At 36.5% G+C, this 25,486-nt stretch overlaps 1 protein-coding gene and 1 pseudogene across 2 annotated transcripts in view; one reads left to right on the top strand and one right to left on the bottom strand.

Moving 5' to 3' along the window:
* OLA1 (Obg like ATPase 1) overlaps positions 1 to 25,486 on the top strand; it is a 170,365-nt gene that overhangs the window by 12,684 nt on the left and 132,195 nt on the right. Inside the window, exons 3-4 of the mRNA XM_003907627.3 lie at positions 5,882 to 6,025; positions 11,507 to 11,634. Coding sequence (XP_003907676.1) covers positions 5,882 to 6,025; positions 11,507 to 11,634 — 272 coding nt within the window. The remainder of the gene's footprint in view (positions 1 to 5,881; positions 6,026 to 11,506; positions 11,635 to 25,486) is intronic.
* On the bottom strand, positions 14,927 to 15,526 carry LOC101002400 (annotated as a pseudogene). The gene has a single exon (XR_162098.5). The product of XR_162098.5 is annotated as a 40S ribosomal protein S15a pseudogene (transcript).

Genomic DNA, 25,486 nt, shown 5'->3' with positions numbered 1-25,486 from the left:
TCTCTTTTTAATATGTTCTGAATGATCTTTTTGAATAACAGATCTGTTTTTCTACTCATTCTTTCCTAGTATTCAGCAGTGATTGTGTGCCTTAGAGGTACTTCGTAGATTAATGGGTTTTAAGTTTTAATTTTTTTTTTCCCCAAGACGAAGTCTCGCTCTGTTGCCCAGGCTGGAGTGCAGTGGTGCAATCTCCACTCCCTGCAACCTCCGCCTCCTGGGTTCAAGCAATTCTCCTGCCTCAGCCTCCCAGGTAGCTGCGATTACAGGTATGCGCCACCATGCCTGGCTAATTTTTGTATTTTTAGTAGAGATGGGCTTTCATCATACTGACCAGGTTGGTCTCAAACTCCTGACCTCAAGTGATCTGCCCACCTCTGCCTCCCAAAGTGCTGGGATTACAGGCTTGAGCTACCATGCCCCGCCTAATTTTAAAATTTTAAATGAGTTTCTTTTTCAGAATTCTAGTCTGTCTTGCTGTATCACCACATAATTTCAAATACTTTTTTTTTTTTTTTGCTCCTTAAGGTACAGTTGAGGGCTGGGCATGGTGGCTCACACCCATAATCCCAGCACTTTAAGAGGCTGAAGTTGGCGGATTGCTTCAGTTTAGGAGATCAAGATCAACCTGTGCAACAGGGTGAAACCCTGTCTCTGCAAAAAATACAGATATTAGCCAGGGGTGGTGGTACGCACGTGTAGTCCCAGCTACTTAAGAGGCTGAAGCGGGAGGATCTCTTCATCCTGGGAGGTCGAGGCTGCAGTGAGCCATATTCGTGCCACTGCACTCCAGCCTGGGCAATAAAGTGAGACCCTATCTCCAAAAAATAAGAAAGTTAAAAAAGAAATTACAGTTGACCCTTGAATTAGGAGCATTGACCCCTGGCCCAGTCAAAGATTTGTGTATAATTTTTGATTCCCCCAAAACTTAACTAATAACCTGCTATTGACTGGGAAGCCTTACCAATAACATAAACAGTTGATTAAGCTATATTTTGCATATTATTCTATACTGTATTCTTACAATAAACTAAGCTAGAGAAAATAATGTTATTAAGAAAATCATAAGGAAGAGAAAATGTAGCTACTATTCACTCAGTGGAAGTGAATCATCATAAAGGTCTTTGTTGTCTTCATGTTGAGTGGGTTGAGGAGGAGAAGGAGGTGGAGGGTTTGGTCTTTCTGTCTCAGGTGGCAGAGGCAGAAGATAGAGAGGAAGTGGAAGGAGAGGAAGGAGGGGCAGGCACACTCAGTGTACATTTTATTGAAAATAATCTGTGAACACATGCACTTTGAACATACATTTCAAACCAGTGTTGTTCAAGGGTTAACTGTATTTGCTTTTTTACTATTAACTAAACCTCAGACGTTATTTGGATTTCACCAATATTCCCACTGATGTCCTTTGTCTTTGAATACCATGTTGCGTTTTAGTCTTCATGTCTCCTATCTCCTCCAATCTTTGACAGTTTCTGAATGTTTTATTTTTCATGACCTTTAAAGATTTATTTTTGAAGAGTACTGGTTAGGTATTTTATATAATATTTATCCATTTGAGTTTGATACTTTTTAAAGAAATTATGATAACAAACATATAATATATGGCCATGCGCAGTGGCTCACGCCTGTAATCCTAGCACTTTGGGAGGCTGAGGCAGGAGGATCACTTGAGTTCAGGAGTTTAAGACCAACCTGGCCAACATGGCAAAACCCTGTCTCTTCTAAAAGTACAAAAAATTAGCTGGCCGTGGTGTCATGCACCTGTAGTCCCAGCTACTCTGGAGGCTGAGGCATGAGAATCTCTTGAACCCAGGAGATGGAGGTTGCAGTAAGCCAAGATTGTGGCACTGCACTCCAGCCGGGTGACAGAGTGAGATTCTGTCGCAAAATAAAAAATGTGATATATTATACAATTTACCATCTTCATCGTTTTTAAATGTGCAGTTCAATTGTGTTAACTATAATCATTGTTGTATAACAGATCTCTAGAACTTTTTCATCTTGCATATCTGAAACTCTGTACCCATTGAACAACTTCCCATTTTTCTTTCCCCCCAGCCCCTGGAAACCACCATTCTACTTTCTGTTTCCATGATTTTGACTACTCTAGATATCTCATATAAGTAGAATATATGAGTATATGAATATAAGTAGAATCATAAAGTGTTTGTACTTTTGCGACTGGCTTACTTTACTCAGCATAGTGTCCTTAAAGTTTATTCACGTTGTAGCATGTGACAAGATTTCCTTCTTTTTAAGGGCTGAGTAATATTCTATCATATGTAGATAACATTTTCTTTATCCTTTCATCTGTTTATGGACATTTGGTTCTACCTTTCGGCTATTATGAAAAATGCATCAATGAATATGGGTTTGCAAATATCTCTTTGAGATCCTGCTTTCAACTCTTCTGGATATATACCCAGAAGTGAGATTGCTGAATCATATGGTAATTCTATTTTTACCTTTTTGAGGAACCTCAAACTGTTTTCCACAGTGTCTGTACCACTTTACATTCCTACCAGCAGTGCACAGAGTTCTAATTTCTCTGTACTCTTGCCAACACTTGTTATTTTTTTTTTGATAGTAGCCATCCTAATAATTGTAAGGTTATATCTCATTGTGGTTTTGATTTGCATTTTTCTAGTGATTAGTGGTTGAGCATCTTTTCATATTTTTTTTAGCCATTTGTGTCTCTTCTTTGGAGAAATAATCTGTTGAGAATAGACATTTCTCTAGGTGTGATCATTGCTGCTGAAGTGTTGCTATTTTTAGACCTTCTCTGATGGAGTTAGAAAATATGTAATTATACTCACCCATGTATACATGGATTATTATTTATTTCTGTCATCTTATGTATTTGTGTATCTATCAGATAGATGCTTTTAACAGTTTAGTTATATCTAAATTGAAAACATTTTGCAAGGACTTTCTAATTCTTTTCCCATGTTTTGAATGGATATTATATATACATGGTTAATTCAGAATGCTGTGGGAATCTGCACTGGTATCCCTACTTCCCATTACATGCTGCAATTTTGTGTAAAGTTTTACATAAAACATCTGTTCTGTCAGGTTTACTTAATAGATTAAAATAGTAATTTCCAAAATAAAGTATTTAGGTCCTAAGTCTAGGGGGCATACACTTAGTCTAGTCACTGTTTTGTTTTTTTTTTTTTAATACTATCATTGCTGAAATAAGTTATGTAAACCCATTCTTGCATGAGAGAAATTCTTACAACTTTGAATCTTTCTCCTACTTTTAAGCTTTAATATTAACCTCAAGGGATCTAAGTGTGTGTGTGTGTGTGTGTGTGTGTGTGTGTGTGTTTAAAAAGTTCTCATTTTACAAAAAGCATATGGGCTTTAATACTTCAGGCATAGGCCAAAACTTTCAAATTCTTTGCTTTCGCAAGGCTTTTCTTAATAGATTTGAATAGATCAAAATGTCTTATGTTGCCACTGAAGCCTATAGTAATGATCCTTAGAAATTTCTTTTTCCTTCTTCCTTATTTCTTTTTACTTTTTTATACCTACAAAGCTGTTAGAAGCTACAGATGACTTGGGTTTCATGAAATTTAAAATTCATCTGAAATGAGACAGTCTGTGAAAATGGACATTTGTCTTCTAAGTTTAGTTTGAATGCATGTAAGAATTTTTTCTGCCTAAGGAATTTTCTTTTGCTATGTTTTACCATATAATATGCTTTAGGGGATACATTTTTTTAAACAATCACAAAACATATCTTATTTTCTTATTTTGTCCAGGTAGACAATATAAAATATAAATAGTAATAACCGTACATTTGAAAAAACTTCCGTAAACAACCTATGGCCTTTTCAGAATTGCAATTGACTGTGGTAATAGCAATGAGCGGTTTTTAAACTACACTATACAAAAATGCAATAGCATTTTGTCTTCATAATGTTAGGCCCAAGTGTCCTATAAATGTTTAAATTACTGTATTTAAATTTTGTCTTACGTACTTTTATTACAACATTATTCTGTAATATTTCCATTGTAGTTATACAATATTTTCATTACATTTTAGATAAATAAGGATTCCTGGACTGTCCTGGCAACTTAACTATCACTCTTTATTTTAAATTTTTTCGTGGTGAGGGGAAGAAGGTATGGAGAGTGGGCCAGTCTGTGTTACCAGTGACTGAGAGTAGGCTTTTGTAGTTTTCCCTGGAGGAAAATATCCCCAGCGGGAAAACTGGTGGTGTGCCTGAGGTTCTCCAAGTCTCCTCCGGATGTTTTGCTGGTTTCTTTCTCCATCAGCATCAGCTTTCTATGGGTATAAAGTCTGGATCCTTGCATCCTCCTTTTGCCCAGAATGGGCACAGGTCCCCAGGGTAAAAGTGGCTGTGGAGGTCAAGTGTCTCCTTCCAAATTTTTTGTTTTCATTTTCAGAATCCCAGACCCTTCAAACAGATGACTTCTGTATCCTGCATTTTAGATGGTTTTTCTAGTTCTGGGTGGGATTGTTAGTCTCCTGTTAACTTTTACATCTCATCCAGAAGTTGTTTGCCACTTACTTCCAGCCCCCAGATGACCTGTTGAAGAAATCTGGTTTTTAGGCTTATAAAATTTTCCAGAGTCTGGATTTTATTGATTTTATCTCTGTGGTATCATTTAATATGTTCTTCTGTCCTCTATATTTCCTGTAAACTAGCGGTAACATGTAAAGTGTTGGTCAGATTAAGATGACAGATGATGTATATACTTCTTTCGGGAGGTACGATTTTTTTCTCCTCTTTTTGCAGCACTAACTGTCATTGGAAATTATTACCAAGATCCATTAATTTGTTAGGGGTTGCAGAATGATGCTCTTCTAAGTTTTTATTCTTTCCTCATTTATTGGCTGGAATATGTCTATAAAATAATTTTCTTTTCATAACTACTGGTTATTTTGAAAGCACAATTTGTATAGGTAAGACATGGTAACTACTTTAACAGTCTTCAAAGAATTAATTACCTAGCATTCTTAAAAGATGGCCACTGAGAGTTTAAAATTTTGTTTTAGATTTTACTCTATATGATATATGACACCATATTCTCTTATTTTATATGATATTTGGTACCATATTCTCATATTTTATTTTTATTTTTAAAATTTTATTTCTTTTTTCATATTTTTAAGACATGAATGATAAAGTATTATCACATTTTTAAAAAAACATGGCTGATGTTAACATGAGTGGGCTTTCTCTGAGCTCTGCTTACTTGATGGCAGTCAAATGATTGGAAAAGTAGTGACTAGTTTATTTCATATTAATAGATATTATATTTTCTTGATTTAAGTCATGCCTTGAATAAAATTCACATTTTGATTTTCATAATTCACAATTCTAGACTTACCAGTAATCCTTATATACTAATGATTAGAAGGCAGTTCTGAGTACCAACCTCCCATTTCCTATCAGATACCAGACATTTAGCATCTCTTTCCCAATTCAGAGTTTTTGGAAAGTCATTGACTTGACTAGAGACATGCCTTGTACATTTCATGCTAGAGAAGGTTATGTTAGGTACAGATGAAGTGATGCTGGTACGATCAGGTATGTTATGGAAAAAAATAGATTTTGTAGTATGACATGAAACTCTCACTTACAACAAAGATTCTTTGAGAACATGCTTTTCAAGTTTCAAATAGACTGTGATAGGGACATAACCTAATTATGTTATGAGCTGCCGCTATACTGTTGTAAATTTCATTGACTTCTGTTAGTAAAAAATGTGTTGTTCCTTTTTCCCTCTCTTTGTAGATTGGTTTTATATTCCTCATGGATCTTATTTGAGCATTGAAATTAGAGTGAGATAAAGTTTTCTTGGTGTTAACCTAAGAATTGATTGAAATTGCTTTTGTTCGTTTTAGGAAATCTACTTTCTTCAATGTATTAACCAATAGTCAGGCTTCAGCAGAAAACTTCCCATTCTGCACTATTGATCCTAATGAGAGCAGAGTACCTGTGCCAGATGAAAGGTTTGACTTTCTTTGCCAATACCACAAACCAGCAAGGTAAGAGATATTTTATGCTATTTATTTGGTGGCTTTGTGTAGACTGGGCAGATATGTATGTGATACGTTTAAAGTCATATGGAAGAATTTTTCTTTTAAAATTAATGTAGCATTATTGTTTTGGATGAGTATAAAAGTAATGCAGAGGGCTGGGCCTGGTGGCTCACGCCTATAATCTCAGCACTTTGGGAGGCCCAGGAGGGCAGATCATGAGGTCAGGAGTTTGAGACCAGCCTGGCTAACACACCACTCTCTACTAAAAATACAAAAAATTAGCCAGGCGGGGTGGCGGGCGCCTGTAATCCCAGCTACTCGGAACGCTGAGGCAGGAGAATTGCTTGAACCCAGGAGGTGGAGGTTGCAGTGAGCCGAGTTACGCCATTGCACTTCAGCCTGGGCAACAGAGCAAGACTCCGTCTCAAAAAGAAAAAAAGTAATGCAGAGTATGGAGAAGGGTGTAGAAGGGTATACTCAGTTGTTAACATTGCAATTTTTTTTTCTGGGGAGTATGAAATAGAGGGAGTAATTAGTCTGTATTATGTGATCTCATTCATGTAAAACTATATGTGTTTGCTTATATGCATAAAAAATGTATGAACATAGGCTGATGATTGTCTCTGGGTAGTGGAATTTTTAGGTGATTTTTACTTTATTCTTATATTCCTCTATGTTTGAATTTTTTTACAATAAGCGTGTATTATATCTTCAATTAAAAAATAAGTAAAACTTTTATTAGGAAAAGATGAGATAGTTTAAGTTCATTGTCGGAAGTTCAGACATTAGGGAAATGTATAATGAGAGGAGTGAAAACCACCTCTACTTCCTCTACCTTGATAAAACAGTTGTAAATACTTTGGGGATATATCCTTCCATAATTTCCTGACTGTGTGCACACTTCCTTACAGAAATAGAATACTTGTTTTACTTGGGATATTATTAATATCTTTCTGGATTAAGCAATACAGACTTAAGTAATAATTTCTAATATAATACTTATATTTATTGCTATATTATATGAATATAGCACAGTTTACCATTTGCTTATTATTGATAATTTAGTTTGTTTTTAACTTTTTACTATTTTTAATGTCCTGATAAATCCCAAGTTTCTGTCTCGTGTCCTGAACTCTGCAGAACTCCAGATTTCTTCTATCTCTGACTGCCTCCTTGATATTGACACTTGGAGGTCTGAATAGGTGCCTTAGACTTGACATGTCCAAAGTGACCTCTTGATTTCACCTTCTTGCACCAAATTCTTCTTCAAGACTGCCATAACTCAATAAATAGCACTGTCATTTCCTCAGTTGCTTAAATCAGTGCCCACCATTTATCTTTGATTCTTCTCTCCCCTCACCCCGTATCCAGTCTATCAGCAATTTTGTGAGTTCTAACTACAAAGTATATACTGAACTCATTCACTTTTCTCACTTTCACTTACTAGTTGTAGCATCCATTGATTTTTTTGATGAATTAATTTTTACTATGGATATTCTCACATGGTGATTTTGTAATTCTATCATTCCTCCTTCATTGGTTAATATTGTACTGTAAGGAAAAGCTTTCTTCATCTGTTCATTCATGTATTCAGATGAGTGTTATTTTATTGGTTTTAATCTGTCACAAACATTGATTTGATGCTCAAATTATATCTCTCAGATTGGCTCCTCAGGCTGACTTCAGTGTCCTTTCTAAAACCTTTTTATTTTTAAATGATTTTAAATTTATATAAAAGCTGCCAAAGTACACAAGTGCTTATATACCCTTGCACACCCAGATTCTTTGAACCTTTGAGAGTAAGTTACAGACATAATGCCATATTATACTTCAGTTCTTTAGTTTGTATTTACTAAATACAAAGACATCCTCCCACACAACCATAGTAAACCATCAAAATCAGGGTAGTTTACTACGAGATTAACACTGATCCCATATTACCATCTAATTCATAGACTTTATTTAGATTTTTTCAGTTGTTCCAATTATATGCTTTGTTGCATCTAAACCAGGATCATGTGTTTGTTCAGTTGTTTTATCTCATTTTTTCCTTTCTTTCCTTTCTAAAATAGAGATGGGGTCTTGCTATGTTGCCCCAGGGTGGTCTTGAACTGTCGGCCTCAGGCATTCCTCCTGCCTCATCCTCCCAAAATGGTGGGATTACAGGCATGAGGTACTATGCCTGGCCTTTCTTTTCTTTCTTTCTTTCTTTTTTTTTCAAGACAGAATCTTGCTGTGTTGCCCAGGCTGGAGTGCAGTGGTGTGATCATACCTCACTGTAGCCTATAACTCCTGGGCACAATCAAATGATTCTCTCACCTCAGCCTCCTGAGTAGCTGGGACTACAGGCACATGCCACTGTGCCTGGCTAATTTTTAAATTTTTTGTAGAGATAGGGTCTTGCCATGTTGCCTAGGCTGGTTTGAACTCCTGGGCTCAAGTAATCCTCCTGTCTTGGCCTCCCAAAGTTGTGCCCAGACCCACCAGCCTATTTCTATTGAAGAACATTAATAAATGGTTTTGGTAGTCTGTGTTCATTACAGTATAGCAATTAAAAAGATTTTAAACATCATTTTAGTCTCAAGAGTTCTAAAATAGTATTTCATTCTAGAAGTATTTTGTTCAAGTAGTCGTGAAATCATTGGTGTAATACATCAGAAATCCTTGACTTAAATCTCAAGTTTTATTTTTTTGAGATATTATATTAATAGTTTAAACCTTATCCTAGCCATAAATCACAAACCAGAATTGAGAAGCTCATTTTCAATAGAAAATAGAATCTCAGAGCTGAATATCTTCCTGTCTAGTTTTCTCATAAAAAGAAACTTGACGCCTAGAAAGATGAAATAATTTGTTCATGGTCACACTTATAGTTATGTCAACCAGAAATAGAACTCAAGGCTTCTCACTTCAAATTTCATGCCATTCTACCCATATGCATGCTACTTACTGTACTTCTGCATTAGTCCATTTTGTATTGCTGTGAAGGGTTACCTGAGGCTGGGTAATTTATAAAGAAAATGGATTTACTTGGCTCGTGGTTGTGCAGGTCATACAAGCACAGCACCAGCATCTGGCTTCTGGCAAGGCCTCAGAAAGTGTTTTTTTGTTTGTTTTTTTTTTTTTGAGAAGGAGTTTCGCTCTTGTTGCTGAGGCTGGAGTGCAATGGCGTGATCTCAGCTCACTGCAACCTCCGCCTCCCGGGTTCAAGCAATTCTCCTGCCTGAACCTCCCAAGTAGCTGGGATTACAGGCGTGTGCTACCATGCCCTTCTAATTTTGTATTTTTAGTAGAGACACGGTTTCTCCATGTTGGTCAGGCTGGTCTCAAACTCCCGACCTCAGGTGATGCACCTGCCTCGGCCTTCCAAAGCGCTGAGATTATAGGTGTGAGCCACTGCACCCAGACAAGGAAGCTTTAACTCATGACCAGAAGATGAAAAGGGTAGTAGGTGTGTCACATGGAGACAGGGGGAGCAAGAGAGAGTGGAGAGAGGTACCAGACCCTTTTAAACAATCTGCTCTCCAGTGAACTAACAGAGCGAGAACTCACTCATTACTATGGGGAGGGCACCAAGCCATTCATGAGGGATCCACCCCTGTGACCCACACAACTCCCACCAGGCCCCACCTTCACCATTGGGCATCACATTTCAACATAAGTTTTGGAGGTGACACAACATCCAAACTACGTCAACTTCATATTTATCATATGGGTGCTTTTAGTTGTTAGAAATATCATTTAGGATGAATTTAGTTGCCCTTAACAGAGTGACTTACAGAGCTGATTTATTGAGTTAGTAACAGGTAGCACAGTGTTTAGCTCAGTGATATCATCAAAGGCCTGGTTTCTTTCCTGTCTTCAGTTTACTTTATCAACTTGATCATAAGGTTGTCTTCCCCTTGTGGTCACAGGATAGATCTGTATACTTTCTCATCCATGTTCAGAGTGAAACGGGATTGCTTCTAAAAGTTCTCCCAGAAGAGTGATAAGCTTCTATTTAACAGCCTCCTACACCCCTTCCAGTAAACCTCTTCTTAAGTCTTTTCATGTCTTTTTTTTGTTTTTTAAGAGGTAGCATCTCACCATGTTGCCCAGGCTGGACTTGAACTCTTGGGCTCAAGCCATCCTCCCTCCTTACTCAGCCTCCCAGATACTTGGGACTACAGATGTATGCCACCATGCTTGGCTTCTTAAGTTCTTTGAGGCGATTAGGGCAAGGTGAAGGTCCTAGAATTTTTTTTACTTTGCCTAGGAATGAGATTAAACTGCTTAGTGAAGGCCGGAGCTACATGCCTCACTTCTAGAGTTAGGGGTAGAGCAAGCTTCTCCAAAGCTCTGGGCTATGCTGGAGAGGAATGGCTATCGAAATGAAAATCAGTATAGGTACCAAGAGAGGGGGCAGTGGATGCTGGGGAGGCAGTCACTGTGTCCAACAACAAAAAAACTAACCAAATTTATGTGGTTTTAGTGGATTTGGTGGTAACAATAATCAAGTAATTTCAATCTGTAATATTTGTTTATAGAATAATTATTTTGAAAAGACTCGTTTTCCATGACAATAATAGGGAAGTCTTTTGTGGAACTTTTATGTTATATTTTATAGGTAGTGAAATTGACATTCTGCAAAATGCATGCTCTCGAAAATTGACAAAGGATACAAAATTACATTATATATGCCTTTGTCATATAACATTAAAAGTTGCTTTTATTTATTGATATACTTAAATCTCCATTTTGACATGGCAGACTTGTGTTAAATGTGCCTTTGTTTAGCAAAGCAAGGGTTATTTTGTATATAGCCTAATTTGGTTGCTGTTATCAACAACTAGGTTATTACTATGCTGATAACTGGTTCTCAGCATTACACACATTTTTTTTTTTTTGTCTATATAACATGTGGGTGATCAAATGCAAACCCAGACAGCCTGTGTTTGAATCCCAGTTTTGTCACTACTGGCTGAATGATCCTCAATACAATAGATTTCGTAACTTCTCTAAGGCATAATTTCCTTATCTGTAAAGTGGGCTTAATAAATAGCACCCATCTTATAGAGTTAATTTGAACTTTGAAGTGAGATAATACGTGTAAAATACTTAATTTAGTGTCTGGCACAAAGTTAGTTGGCTCATTTTATGATGATTACCTCGGCATACTCTAAACATTCTTCACCGCTTTTGAGTGTGTGTGCATGTGCCAATAGAACGTTACAGTAAATTTAATGATAAGTGTTTTAATTTCAGAAACATGATAAATACATTTATACTGTTTTAGTTTTCTCCCTCATTATCCTAGGTAAGAAAGTCCTAATGTATTACAAGGCCATTTCTAATTTTTTTTGAGGGGGTGGATATTCATTTATCAAATCATTATTGTTCCATTGTTCTAGAAAGGAAAGAATTTATGTAAAATGTTTGGGGAATTCATTTGGTTAATAGATAAGTTCTTAGTACTGTTTTATAATAAAGCCATGTTTTGTTTTTCAGCAAAATTCCTGCCTTTCTAAATGTAGTGGATATTGCTGGCCTTGTGAAAGGAGCTCACAATGGGCAGGGCCTGGGGAATGCTTTTTTATCTCATATTAGTGCCTGTGATGGCATCTTTCATCTAACACGTAAGTACAGTTGTTTATTTAATCATTGATTTCATTCAGATCAGTGTTTTCTTTCCATTAGTGCTCAAATAAAATTAGAAAAGACTAATGGAAGATTGCTTTGCTTTATCAGATGAATCTTGGGTTTGGCTGTAAATCTGTGACTTTAATGTTACTTAGTATCATCTCTGTATCTGAGGGCTTATTCCATAGCAAGTATATGCTGCGTTGAGATTATATTCGAATTGAACTTTATTCCCTGTTCTGGATTAGAGCAATCAAGAAGTGTTTCTATATGGAACTTTGTTCATTGTAAAGGCATTTTGAAATTGTCTTAAATTGTGGAACTTTTATTGCTTTTCTGTGTGTTAAGAAGGCAGAATTGTTAGAGAAGGGGATTCTAATTATTTAACAAGAGAGAAAGGCTTCTGGGTTATCCATTAGAGATGAAAAGATTAAAGAGAAACTATAGATCAGCTAGTCCTTATGGAGACAGGAATATAAAGCAAAGAGAAAAAACAGAACTGTGGCTTAGTTTGGGCTCTGTTGACCGACTATAAAAGTGAGCCAATCACATAGTAGTTTTCTGACAAAATAGAGTTTAGGTTAAGGCTTAGGTCAAGGCTGCACTTTGTGTTAATAGTATTATAATGAGCAAATTAATAGAAACAGAAAATACAAGCTAGAGGTGAGAGGGCCAGCTGTGGTCTGGTTAAGTGCCTTTGTTACTGGTCCTCAACTAGATAACTAGAGTAATTGAAAGTGAGCTTTTAGAAAATATAGCAATTTGACTAATTTTTTGGTCATTTGAATAAAGTAATAATAAAATTGTGCTGGTACTTTTTGTGTGCCTTTTATAAAACACCATTTACCTCTGTGGTTTGCATAAGCTGTCTAGAAAAAAGATTTGTTTGCCTAGTATTAGGTTGATGCAAAAGTAATTGCAGTTTTGCCAATGTAATGCCCAAAACTGCAGTTACTTTTGTACCAACCTGATAATTCATTTGTATTGTATTTTACAAAACCCCATGACAAACAATTTGAGAAGCATTGATCTAGGTAGTTTAAATTTGCGTAAAGGTATGGTGAGACCTCTGGGAAGTCTAGACAAAGAATGAGGCTGTGATGGGGAAGTGATCCAGTCTTGTAGAAAAGTTTTAACTAAAGCCTGTATATTGGCAGAACCTCTGTTTTCCTGACTGGTTTTCTTCTGGTTTTGGTGACTGATGTGAGGATTTCAAAGAGAAGCTGGAGTGAACTGTGACTCCTGGATTTCTGGAGTAGGTCAGTTGAATGAATTGTGATACTGTTCATTGAGACATTAAACACAGAAAAAGCAGCAAGTATTGAGAGAGATGATGATGAGTTCAGTTTGGGGCAATTTAAAAAATTTTGTCGTTGAGACATCCTGATAGGTGTCTGTCAGAAACTAGAATTGATAGAACACACGTGACAGAAGGATCAGGGCAAGAGAACTGAAGATTTGGGTATGAGAGAGTGAGTTGATGGGTAGAAAAGACCTTAAAATACAGAGTGGGAGTGAAAATAGGAGAGGACTGAAAAATGGAAGGCTTATGGATCTGATTCCCTGATAAGGGTTTATAACAGGTAGGTTGAGTGGAAGGGTGTCATGTGGTTAGGGAGGGATATTTGACTTAAAATTATCCAAGCCGGAGCAATTTAGGATGATGGTAAGGTCCTGATGTTGTTGGTAGTAAAAATGTCTCTGGTTTTGTTGTTTCTTACATAATATTCATTTGATGTGTTTTTCTAACCCTTGGGGGGAAAATGAATTTGGTGAGGAGCATACATACTATACTGTATTTAAGTCAGGCCAAATATACTATCATTCAGGAAGGAAAGAAAATCCAATTAAACTAGATACTATGCTCTTTTAGAGTGATTGATCTCAGAATGTGAAAGTGTCAAAATATGCATCTTAGAATTGATGAAATACAGTGTATATATTATTGTATAGTACATAGAACACTGAATGATACATTTATAATCAGAACAAAAAAAAATCCTTAGATTTATTGTCAGAAAAAAAGACTTGTAGAGATTAGAAAGATTAGGGATTACTTTGAGGCTATGAAAATTGATAATTCTTTAATTTCAACTGTCAGATATATGTTAGTGTTTAGAGTACTTTTCAGCTTTTTTCTATTAGAACATCCGAAAGTTCGGGAACAGAAAAAATTGTTAATGAGAAGTTTTAGTTTATCACTGAATTTTAATTTATTAATGTCATGTTTATCTCCATTAATTTGATTAATTTTTAAAAATTAACTTTTCCCTCACCTTGTTAACTTCCCTGGGTTATTAGAAATATGTAAAATATATACATTGTTTCAAACACATATACTTGTTTAAAATGCAAATACTCATCTTGATGGATTTGCTTTGGCTTTAAATCTTTAGATCACTCTATCTTATTCATTTGACCCATTTGACTCTTATAAGTGTAGTAGGTGCTGAGGGATGTATTGGTGAGTAAAAACAGACATGACCGTTTTTCTCGTGAGCTTATCCAGTGGAGGATATAGACATTGAATAAAATGGTCACATAAATATTAGATGTCTTTCCAGTTGTGTACAAGGAGAAAGGAATATGTGTGTGAGTATGCAGTGTTACCTTGAGGAGGTGACAGTTATGCTGAGAGGTAAAAGCTGAATGGGAGCGAAGCTGGCAAAAGGAGGAAAGGAAAGATTAATTATTCAGAGTAAATGGTTTGTTTCAAGGCCCTATGGTGGAAAGGAGCCTGCTGCCTTAAGAACTGCCATGGTGGATAGAATGAATGATGAGGAGTAGGAGCGATGGAAAAGAGCCCAGGGATATAGTTAGGGATGTCATTAAGTTCACCATATTGAAGATATCCATCTGAAATGGCTTAAATATAAAGAATTTTATTTATTTATTTATTTGAGACAGAGTCTTGCCCTGTCCTCCAGGCTGGAGTGCAGTGGCATCATCTCGGCTCACTGAAACCTCCACCTCCAAGGTTCAAGCAATTCTCCTGCCTCAGCCCATCCAATAGCTGGGATTACAGGGGCACACCACCATGCCAGGCTACTTTTTGTATTTTTAGTAGAGACGGGATTTCACCATGTTGGCCAGGCTGGTCCTGAACTCCTCACCTCAAGTGATATGTCCACCTTGGCCTCCCAAAGTGCTGAGATTACAGGTGTGAGCCGCTGTGCCCGGCCTAAATATAAAGGATTTTAAATGGACAATTGAGGTGGGGATGGAGGCAGATGAAATTGTTCCAGCAGCTTATTTTGCAATCACAGTATTCAGTTGAGTTGCGCTTTCTTTTTCCATGAGGCATTTTATTTGTAAATATATGTATTACATCCCTAGAAAAAGAATCCCAGGATTTTCCCTCCTGTGTGTTTTCGTCTTGCTTCTTCATGGTGCATGATGCCAGCTGAGGTTGTCAGTACAATGAAACCAAACTGGCGGGATGGAAGCAGATTATTCTGCCAATTTTATAGATCTTTGAGTTGCACTCAAATCTGGGGCTGATCACTCCACACTTGTTTAGCCGGCCTGTGAGGTTCACAACAATTTTCCCAGCTCTGTGATCATCAATGATTTCAAATTCGCCAATGTAACCATACTTCATCATCACACTGAGAAACCGGACGATGACTTTGGAGCACGGCCTAATAAGCACCTGGCGTTTGTCTCTCCTTTCTGCATTGTTGATGCTCTTGAGAGCATCAGCCAGGACATTCATGCGCACCATTGTGGCGGCGCGGAAAGATGGCAGAAAGGGAACGGGAGGGGAGAGCGCAGGGAGTTCGAATTGCACTTTTAATGTTTTAACCAATCAAAATGGGCTGAGCACGGTGGCTCATGCCTGTAACACCAGCATTTTGGGAGACTGGGGTGGGCAGATTGCTTGAGTTCGAGACCAGTCTGGACAACATGGTGCGACTCCTGTCTACCAAAAATACAAAAAATTAGCTGGGTATGGTGGCGCGTGCCTGTGGTCTCAGCTACCCGAGGCTGGATTGGGAGGTCTGCTTGAGCTTGTGAGGCAGAAGTTGCAGTGAGCCAGCGTCGTGCCACTGCACTCTAACCTGGGTGGCAGAGTGAGACCCATCTCAAAAAAAAAAAAAGGAAAAGGAGGGAAGTAAAAATGGAGTAAGTTGCCAATAGTTTGAATTTTCATTTTGTATAAAACTATATTTCCAAGATACTGATAATGTTTTCCCTAGATAATGTTTGAGCATAAACAATGTAGAATACTTTTTTTTTTTTTTTTTTTTTAAGAGTCAGGGTCTTGCTGTGTTATCCGGGCTAGTCTTGAACTCCTGGACTCAAGCAGTCCTCCACCTTGGCCTGCCAAAGTGCTGGGATTACAGTCATGAGCCACCGTGCCCGGCCAGTAATGTATAAAGCTTCTTTCACACATAAAATGTATTTGCCCAGGTGTGGTGGCTCATGCCTGTAATCCTAGCACTTTGGGAGACCTACGCAGATCACTTGAGCTTAGGAGTTCAAGACTGGCCTGGGAAGCACAGGGAGACCACATCGCTGCAAAAAAAAAAAAAAAAAAAAATTCGCTGGTCTTGGTGGCCTGTGCCTTGTAGTTCCAGTTACTTGCGAGACTGAGGCGGGAGGATCACTTGAGCTCAAGAGTTGGAGGCTGCAATGACTTGTGATTGCACCACTGCACTCCAGCCTGGATGACAGAGCAAGATCCCCTGTCTAAAAAAATAAAAAAGATTAAAAGAATCTATACACATTACTTAGTTTGTTTACCCCCAAATAACACACGCGCCCACCCACTGGGGTTTGCTGCCTAATGTAAAGGTATTTCAGATCGCTACCCCCATTAGTCATTTAGAGTTCTCGCTAAAGTTTTATTTTCAGTAGTTTTGTTGTTTGCAAAGTGTACTAATGAGGACATGCCAGATAGTAGAAATAATGAAAGATTATTTTCTTGTTTGAGTATGTGCAGATCTGGAGCTACTGTAGTTTTTTAAAGTATATTTTTGAAGTTACTGTATGCTAACTTGTAACTATGGATTCAGCTATATAAACAGGAGTTTATCTTTCACTAAACAAGTGCTGCTGAGGTGAAAGGTCTTATTTTGACACTTAAAAATATAACAACTGTCAGGATTTGCATGAGGAATTACAAGAGCTCATCTTTTTATTCTGGTGGTTTTTTTTTTATCAGAAAAGCTTTGTGAGAAATATTTTTATAGTACAAATGAATGTCTGCTTATTAAATTTAATTTGAAAACAGAATCAGAGTCTTCGCTTATTGGAGGGTCACTTATTTTTCTTGCCCTAATTTAAATCCTTGGAATACTTTTCCAAAAGAATATCGGTTCTTCAGTGATAGTAAGGAGCTGAAAAAAAAGATTCAAAGCCAGGTGCAGTGGCACATGCTGGTAATCCTAGCTACTCAGGAGGCTGAGGCCCGAGGATTGTTTGAGCCCAGTAGTTTGAGGCTGTAATGTGTTATGATTGTGCCTGTGACTAACCACTTCACTGTAGCCTGGGCAACAGAGCGAGACTTTGTTTCTTTAAAAAAAAAGAGACAATACTGATTCAAGAATGATCTAATAATCTGCTGTCTAGGTGAAACTTTACGTGTAGCTAATTGAAGATTCCCATCTTGTGTGTAAGCCCAGTTTGCCCCAAATGTGGACTAATTTTATATAGCAGGTAGATGCAGCATTAAAAAATTTTCTATATACAATAATATGGATGAATCTCAAAATAATTATGCTGAGTGGAAGAAGGCAGTCCAAAAAAAGAGCGTATACTATGATTCCATTTATATAAGATTCTAGAAAATGCATACTAATTAGAAAGCAGATCATGGTAGCCTGGGGGAGGAGCAGAGAGATGGATTATAAAGGGCTGTGAGGAAACTCTTGGAGTGGTGGATATGCTCATAATCTTGATTGTAGTGATGGTTTCACAGGTGTATGCATATGTCAAGACATGTATACATCTGACTACACTTTTTGTACATTTTATTTTATGTCAGTTTCACCTCATTAAAGCAAAAAAAGTGGGAAAGAAAACTTTTCTTATACTTTTCCTTTTAGGGGAGCTTTGTTTGTACTCTGTTTACTTTGTTTCAGCAGTGTAAGCGTTGGAAATAATGTCATATTTTTAGATAATAATTAGCAGGTTGGTGCAGCTATTTATATTGATTTAAAAATGAAAATAGGGCCGGGTATGGTGGCTCATACCGGTAATCCTAGCACTTTGGGAGGCTGAGGCGAGTGGATTACTAGAGATCTCGTCTCTAGAAAAAAAAATTAAAAGGAAAAATAAAACCTGATTATTTATGAGCCTTAAAATTTTGTGAAGAACTTTGGGTTTTGGTGCAATTATAGTGAAATTATTTCTCTCTCATACATCAGTCTTGGAAGTACAAAATCTTTTCAGTTACAGAATTTGTTAAACTTGTTTCCAAAATACAGTTCACCCTTGAACATACTGGGGTTAGGGGAGCTGAGCCCTGCACTGTTGAAATTCGGATATAACTTTTGTCTCCTCAAAAACGGAACTACAAGTAGCCTACTGCTGACTGGAAGCCTCACCAATAATAGAAACAGTCAATTAACACATATCTTGTATGTTATATATATTATATTCTATATTCTTAAAATAAAGTAAGCTAGAGAAAAGAAAACGTTTTCAAGAAAATCGTGGCCGGGTGCGATGGTTCAGGCCTATAATGCCAGCACTTTGGGAGGCTGAGGGAGGAGAATTGCTTGAGTCTAGGAGTTTGAGACCAGCCTGGTCAACATAGGGAGATTCACATCTACAAAAGATAACATTAGCCAGCATTGTGGCATGCACCTGTAGTCTAGCTACTCAAGAGGCTGAGGCAGGAGGATTGCTTGAACCCAAGAGTTTGAGCTATGGTTGTGCCACTGCACTCCAGCCTGGGTGACAGAGTGAGACCCTGTCTTTAAAAAAAAAAAAAAAGAGAATATACATTTACAGTACTATACTGTATTTTATTGATACTGTCATCTGTTTACAAGATGAATTGTTTATCTGAAATGGCAGTAACCCCAGGTGCAAACCTCAGTCTATGGTCCATATCAAGCAATTCAACTTTTTCTTATATTGTCAGTGACTTTTCTCTTCTCTGCTTCTTGGGAGCATTTCCAGCATCACTAGTAGCACTTGGTATAGGTACCATAATGTTATTTTTTATTTTATTATTATTGTTTTAGAGATAGGGTTTAGCTCAGTTGCTCAGGCTAGAGTGCAGTGGTATAATCATAGCTCATTGAAGCCTGGAACTCCGGGCCTCAAGTTATCCTCCTGCCTCAGCCCCTGTAAGTAGCTAGGACTACAGGTGTGCACCACCATACCCAGCTCATTTATATATATATATGTGTGTGTGTGTGTGTGTGTGTATGTGTGTATATATATGTATTTTGTATTTTGTAGCGATACATACATATATATATATATATGTATTTTGTATTTTGTAGCAACAGGGTCTTGCTGTGTTGCCCAGCCTGGTCTCAAACTCCTGGGCTCAAGCAGTCCTCCCGCCTTTGCCTCCCAAAGTGCTGGGATTGCAGGTGTGAGCCACTTGCCCGGCTTATGTTCTTCAACATTTATAGTATTGCGACCATGATGAAAAATATTAATATGCAGGAACCTTGAGGGATCACTTTTTACAGCAATACACAATTTACTGGAGAAATGAACTGCTCACGTGGTGATTAATGTCTCACAGTGTTTTAAGATGAGGATACTCGCAACACTCAAGCGTATCCCAATAGCAACTGGAGGTGGCTGTGAAATAATTATGGTAGTACAATATGGATTACAGTTAATTTTATGCAGTTACAATTTTATACTGCATTTTTAGTTTATTTACATTTCCCTTAAATGTGAATGGTTCCATGTATGGTCTATAAGTGTATCTAAGTTTTGATAAATTTTAACTTTTTATAATAGATTTGTGTATATCTTACAGTAGTAAGTGATAAAATAGACAAGTATCTATGTATATTTTATGCATGCATGGCATACATAGTTTTTTCTTTTTTTCCCCATATTTCTAGGCTACATGTTTCATCTACATGTTTTTTCAAATTATTGCAAATCTTCAAAAAATTTTCCATTATATTTATTGAAAAAAAGTTTGTGTGTAAGTGAATCCTTGAAATTCAAACCTAAGTTCAAGGATCAACTGAAGTATTTATTGACAAGTTTATTAGTAAATTTGTTATGTGAAGCATTTAAAAATATTTGTAAAGTTCAAGAGTGTACATATTTTATTTTACAAATTGTCGTACAGTAAAGTAGACATTTTGGGTTTACAGTTCTATGAATTTAACATGCTTATAGATTCATAAAACCACCACAACAGTATGGCTATAGAACACTTTCATCATCCCAAAAACTCTCTACTCACATTCTTTTATGGATCTTTTAGGTGTGTTTAAATTCCAGAATGTTCTTTTTGTTCTTGGTGTTTTGGAAATATTCCTCTTATTTTCTTCCAAAGTTTACTTTTTAAAAATTCTTTTTATTTATTTATTTTTTTGAGATAGTCTTACTCTGTTTCCCAGGCTGGAGTGCAATGGCGTGATCTTGACTTACTGCAACCTCCACCTCCAGGGTTCAAGCAATTCTCCTGCCTCAACCTCCCGAGTAGCTGGGATTACAGGCACCTGCTGCCATGCCTGGCTAAGTTTTGTATTTTTGGTAGAGACAGGGTTTCACCATGTTGGCCAGGCTGGTCTCGAACACCTGACCTCAGGTGATCTACCCGCCTCGGCCTCCCAAAGTGCTGGGATTACAGGCATGAGCCACCGCACCCAGCCCCTTTCTAAAATGCTTAACAAAATTTTGTGTTAAACCAAACTAAATTTTGAACTAATGGGCAGAGCTGCCTATTTCTGAAATGTATAAAGAATTTGATACATTCCAGACATTTTACTGTCTGGAAAATACAGGATAATATGAAAATGGCAAGACTCCTGTGTTTGTTAAACTTTTCCACCCAAGAGCCCTAACCACAAAGGATAAGGAACATGATGACTTTTGGTACATGGTGTAGTGCCACACACTTTACTTCAAGGAAAAGTTTTTAGAGTCTCATGGTTTTTTTTTTCTTCTGTATTTCCAGCAGTCTCCAGTTTGACAGGTAGGATCTTAGGTTAAGATATAACCCTAGGGCAACCAAGAGGCATATCTGACCAAACTACTAAGTGCAACTTACAATAATAATAATGAATATTTTTATAGCACTTTGCTTAGTTAGTACTGTTTATTTATTTATTTTTTTGAGGCAGAGTCTCTCTCTGTTGCCCAGGCTGGAGTGCAGTGGTGCAATCTCGACTCACTGCAACCTCTGCATCCTGGGTTCAAGCTATTCTCATGCCTTAGCCCTCTGAGTAGCTGGGACTACAGGCGTGCGCCACCATGCCTGGCTAATTTTTGAATTTTTAGTAGAGACGGGGTTTTACCATGTTGGCCAGGCTGCTCTCCAACTCCTGACCTCAAATGATCCGCCTGCCTCAGCCTCCCAAAGTGCTGGGATTACAGGGGTGAGGCACCACTCCTGGCCTTGCTTTATTTTTAATGATACATTATTGGTTTTTTTTTTTTTTGGTGAATATAGGTTTTAAATTTCAATACTTTTTTTCATTTTTTATATTTAAAAAACTGTGGTAATATATACATAACATAAAATTTGCCACTTTAATTTTAGGTATAGAGTTCAGTGGCATTAAGTACATTCACATGTACTTTTAAAAAATTACAAATGACATTGCTAGTGAATACCCTTTTTAAAAAAACTTTTATGATAGATTTTTCTCTTTCATCTTCAATAAACAGAATCATGCTCAGATAAAATGGCCTTCCAAAGATTAAATACAGGAGAAGGAAATAGCAATCATATTATAGGAAGCAAATTCTTTTTAAATTCATACATACAGTAACCTATCTGAAAGCAGCATGTGTTATTTGAAAAAACCACTAACTTTTTCTCTAGGGCTCCTTGAGCCAATATGACTTCACCAGTTTTTAGAATCAATATAACTTACTATTGCTGGATTTTTAAATATTTGAATATGATGAAGCTATTGATTTCACCAAATCCTTAGCCTTTTTTTTTTTTCTTTTGACACCTAAAGATCACTGAGTAAAGATTCTTAACTTTTTAAAGCTGTCGTTAGAAGTTTTGAAGTTACATTTCAACAGGAAGCTAAGACATTTGTGTGTTACTTGAAGGATATCACCTTTGGTGGTATCACTGTACCTACTGTCAGGCTATTCACGGATCAAACTTGTTAAGGTTTCTCAGTAAGTACTTAGAGATATGACTTTGGAGACTAGAAGCAAGAGTGCTGCTTTCTGAGCTATGGAACAGTTTTCTTCCCAGTTTAGAAACGTATAGTAGGAGGGTCTGATATATGGGACTGGTATATAATTAGTTATAGTTGTGGAAAACAAAATTTCAAGTATGATTTATTTTCAGCTAAGTTTGCATGTGCATGTATGTGTGTATGTGTGTTTGACAGTGATGGTGGGAGTAAGGGATATATTGCCTTATTCTTTCCTGAGTTCTGGTCACCCATTGTTATAGTTAAATTTTCTGCCTGTGGATTGAACTTTTTGTGTGAATTTCAGTCACTATACTTTTTCTCGTTAGAGTGTACTCTTTCTAGTTATTAAAAAGAAAAGTGAACTGTAAAACAGCCTCAGGTAGATCCTTCAGGAGCTATCCAGAAGAAGCCATTGTTATCATAGGAGATGACAGCTCCATGGGTGTTATTGCCCCTGAAGACCTTCTAGTGGGACAGATGTGGAGGTGGAAGACAGTGACACTGATGATCCTCACCCTGTGTAGGCCTAGGCTACTGTGTGTATTTGTGTCTTAGTTTTTAACAAAAAGATTTAAAGATAAAAATAAAATTTAAAAAATGAAAAAAGCCTATAGATAATATAAAGAAAATATTTTTATACAGCTGTGCAATGTGTTTGTGATTTAAGCTAATTGTTATTACAAGAGTCCAAATGTTAAAAAAAATCAAAAAGTTTATAAAGCAATAAGTTATGGTAAGCTAAGGTTAATTGATTATTGAAGAAAAAAAATTAACATAAATTTAGTATAACCTAAATGTACATGGTTGATAAAGTCTACACTTGTCTATGGCAATATTCCAGTCATTCACATTCACTCACCACTCTATCACTGACTTAGCCAGAGCAACTTCTAGTCTGTAAGTTTCATTCATGGCAAGTGCCCTATACAGATATATGACATTTTTGTCTTTTATACTGCATTTTTACTGTACTTTATATTTAAATATGTTTAGATACACAAATACCATTGTGTTACAGGTGCTTTCAGTATTCAGTACAGTAACATGCTGTACAGGTTTGTAACCTAGGAGCAATAGGCTAGACCATTTAGCCTAAGTGTGTAGTAGGTTATACCATCTAGGTTTGCATAAGTACCCTCTATGATGTTCACATAATGATGAAATTGCCTGAAGATGCATTTCTCAGGTGTATCCCTGTTATTAAGCAACTCATGTCTGTAGTTGGCAGTAGTACTCAATAAGGCAAGTCTGATTCTAAAAACAGCACTGTTTGCCTTTGTACCAGTGCTGACCAATGGAAATATAATAAAAGCCATAAATGTGAGCTACATATGTAATTTAAAATTTTTCTGATAGCCACATTAAAAAAAGTAAAAAGACACAGGTGAAATCAATTTTAATAATATTTAATGTAACCAAAAATATTATTTCAGTATGCCAGTATGGACTGGCCATATTTCAAGTACTTAATAATAACTTAATGGTACTTAATAACTTGTGGCTACTCGCTGCAGTATTGGACAGCCAAATCCTGTACTATTAAGCATAGAAAAAAATTTCAAAAAGATACATTACACTATTGATAGATTTCTGAAAAATAGAACTGGGGTAGAGGGAGAAATGGGGGACTTTTATTTTTTATTTTAGACCCTTTGCTTTTAAAAAAGTGAATATGTATTATTCTGATTTTTAAACATGAGGAATTTTTCATTTAAATACCAGTTTTGGATATGATGTGTACAAATGATTCAAATATAATTCTCAAGAGTTCTGCATTAAAACAATGATAGGATGATTTTGGCTTAGAATGATGTGATGTATGGAGTTATCAATAATGTATTTCTAAAATGTCTGCTTTTTAAGCCGGGATAATCATGGTGGTTCTACCAGGATGGTTTAGGTAAGGGGTTTACTCTCAGATAATGAACTTAGTGGGTTCTGTTGTTAGAGAACTTACTTCCTCGACTGTTCTCATAGTATTATGTTTGTACACTCTGTTCTACCGTAAAGTGATATTCTAAGAAACGTTAGTGGAGAGAGAGAGAGAGAGAGAGGGAGAGGGAGAGAGAAAGAGTGTGTGTGTGTGTTCTAGGGAGGAGGAATGAAGGCTGAGGGAAGGGAGGGCTGCCCTTACCTCTTTGTCCTAATAACAAATGAATTTCTTTGCACACAACTGCCTCTTCCCTATTCTGTGTATTCTTGGTGAGGGAGTATTATCCAGCTTCCTCCTTCTACCTCAGGAGTATGAGGTGGCCTTATCTATCCTCTGCCAGGTAGAGCCAGGAAGTGGCCAGTTAACTTAAGCTGGGACTTAGAAGGATGCAAAGCTGGAGGGAACATCATTGAGAATTCAGTATTTCATTTCATATGGCCTCTTCTTTTTCAAAGGTAAGAATGATGATAGAGGAAGAAGCGCAGCCTTTTAAGTAGATTTCAGCAGTCTTACTGTCTTTATACCAGTTGTTTTAATATACACAGTGCAGAATCACCTAAACAAAATTCTTTTCTTGATTTGTCAAAGCAAAGGAAAACCTATGCTAGTTATACCATCCACTGTTGTTTGATATAATCAGTAGTCATCTACTTGCTAGCAAAAAGCATTCCCTTATAATAGATTTAACTGTATGCAATTTAGGTACAAAAACTTGTGTTTTAGAAAAAATGAGGGTCATTCTATAGTACATATAAAATTATGATTTAATTATGTGTTTGCACCCCTTTCCCTTATACCTTATGAGTAGACAGTTTTGGTTTTATCAGTTTTGCACTCCTTTTGATTATAAATGACCAAACAAATGCTATTACTTAAAAAAATTAATTGTAACTTTGTAATATATATTACAAAATGTATATGTAATATATAAAAATTCTAAATGATATATGCCTATTTTTTAAAAACAGGAAATAATTAAAGTTCAAAATAAAATTTCATGTTTGGCCCTGTTCCCAGTCTCCAGAAGTAACTGCTTTTCCTTGTTTTTCAAATCAGAAAGGATATATGCTTGTTTTCTTCTCCTGATTTCATGTGTAGCACATGTATGTTGTACAGCATTCGTTTTCAGTAATTAAAATATGATAGATATAATGTAGAAAGTGAAATCCTATGACATCTCCTGTCAGTTTTGGAGCATATGCCTTCAAGTTTATTTTTATTCTTGAATATATCTTAATGTAAATTGTTGTTAATTTTTTCCCACAAATAGAATAATTCTGTATATACTTCCTTGATGATTTAATTTTATCTTTGATACAATTTTTTAATCTTTCCTTGTCAGTATTGATACTTCATTTTTTAGCAGCTATACAGATTTCATTATATGGATATATCATTGGTTAATAGTTCCTTATAAATGTTTATTTTTATAAACAATTCTGAAGTGAACATTGTTACACAGAACATTCACGTTATACTTTTGCAGACTTATGTGAATAGTTCTGAAGGATAGATCCCAAGTGAAATTACTATTCTAAAAATGTATCAATTTATAATCACATCAATTTATTTCTTCATTTAGAAAAATTCTAAGATCTT

Source organism: Papio anubis, chromosome 10 (assembly GCF_008728515.1).
Source record: "Papio anubis isolate 15944 chromosome 10, Panubis1.0, whole genome shotgun sequence".
NCBI lineage: Eukaryota > Metazoa > Chordata > Mammalia > Primates > Cercopithecidae > Papio > Papio anubis.
Note: the sequence above shows the minus strand (reverse complement) of the source record. Positions and strands in the feature narration are given on the sequence as shown.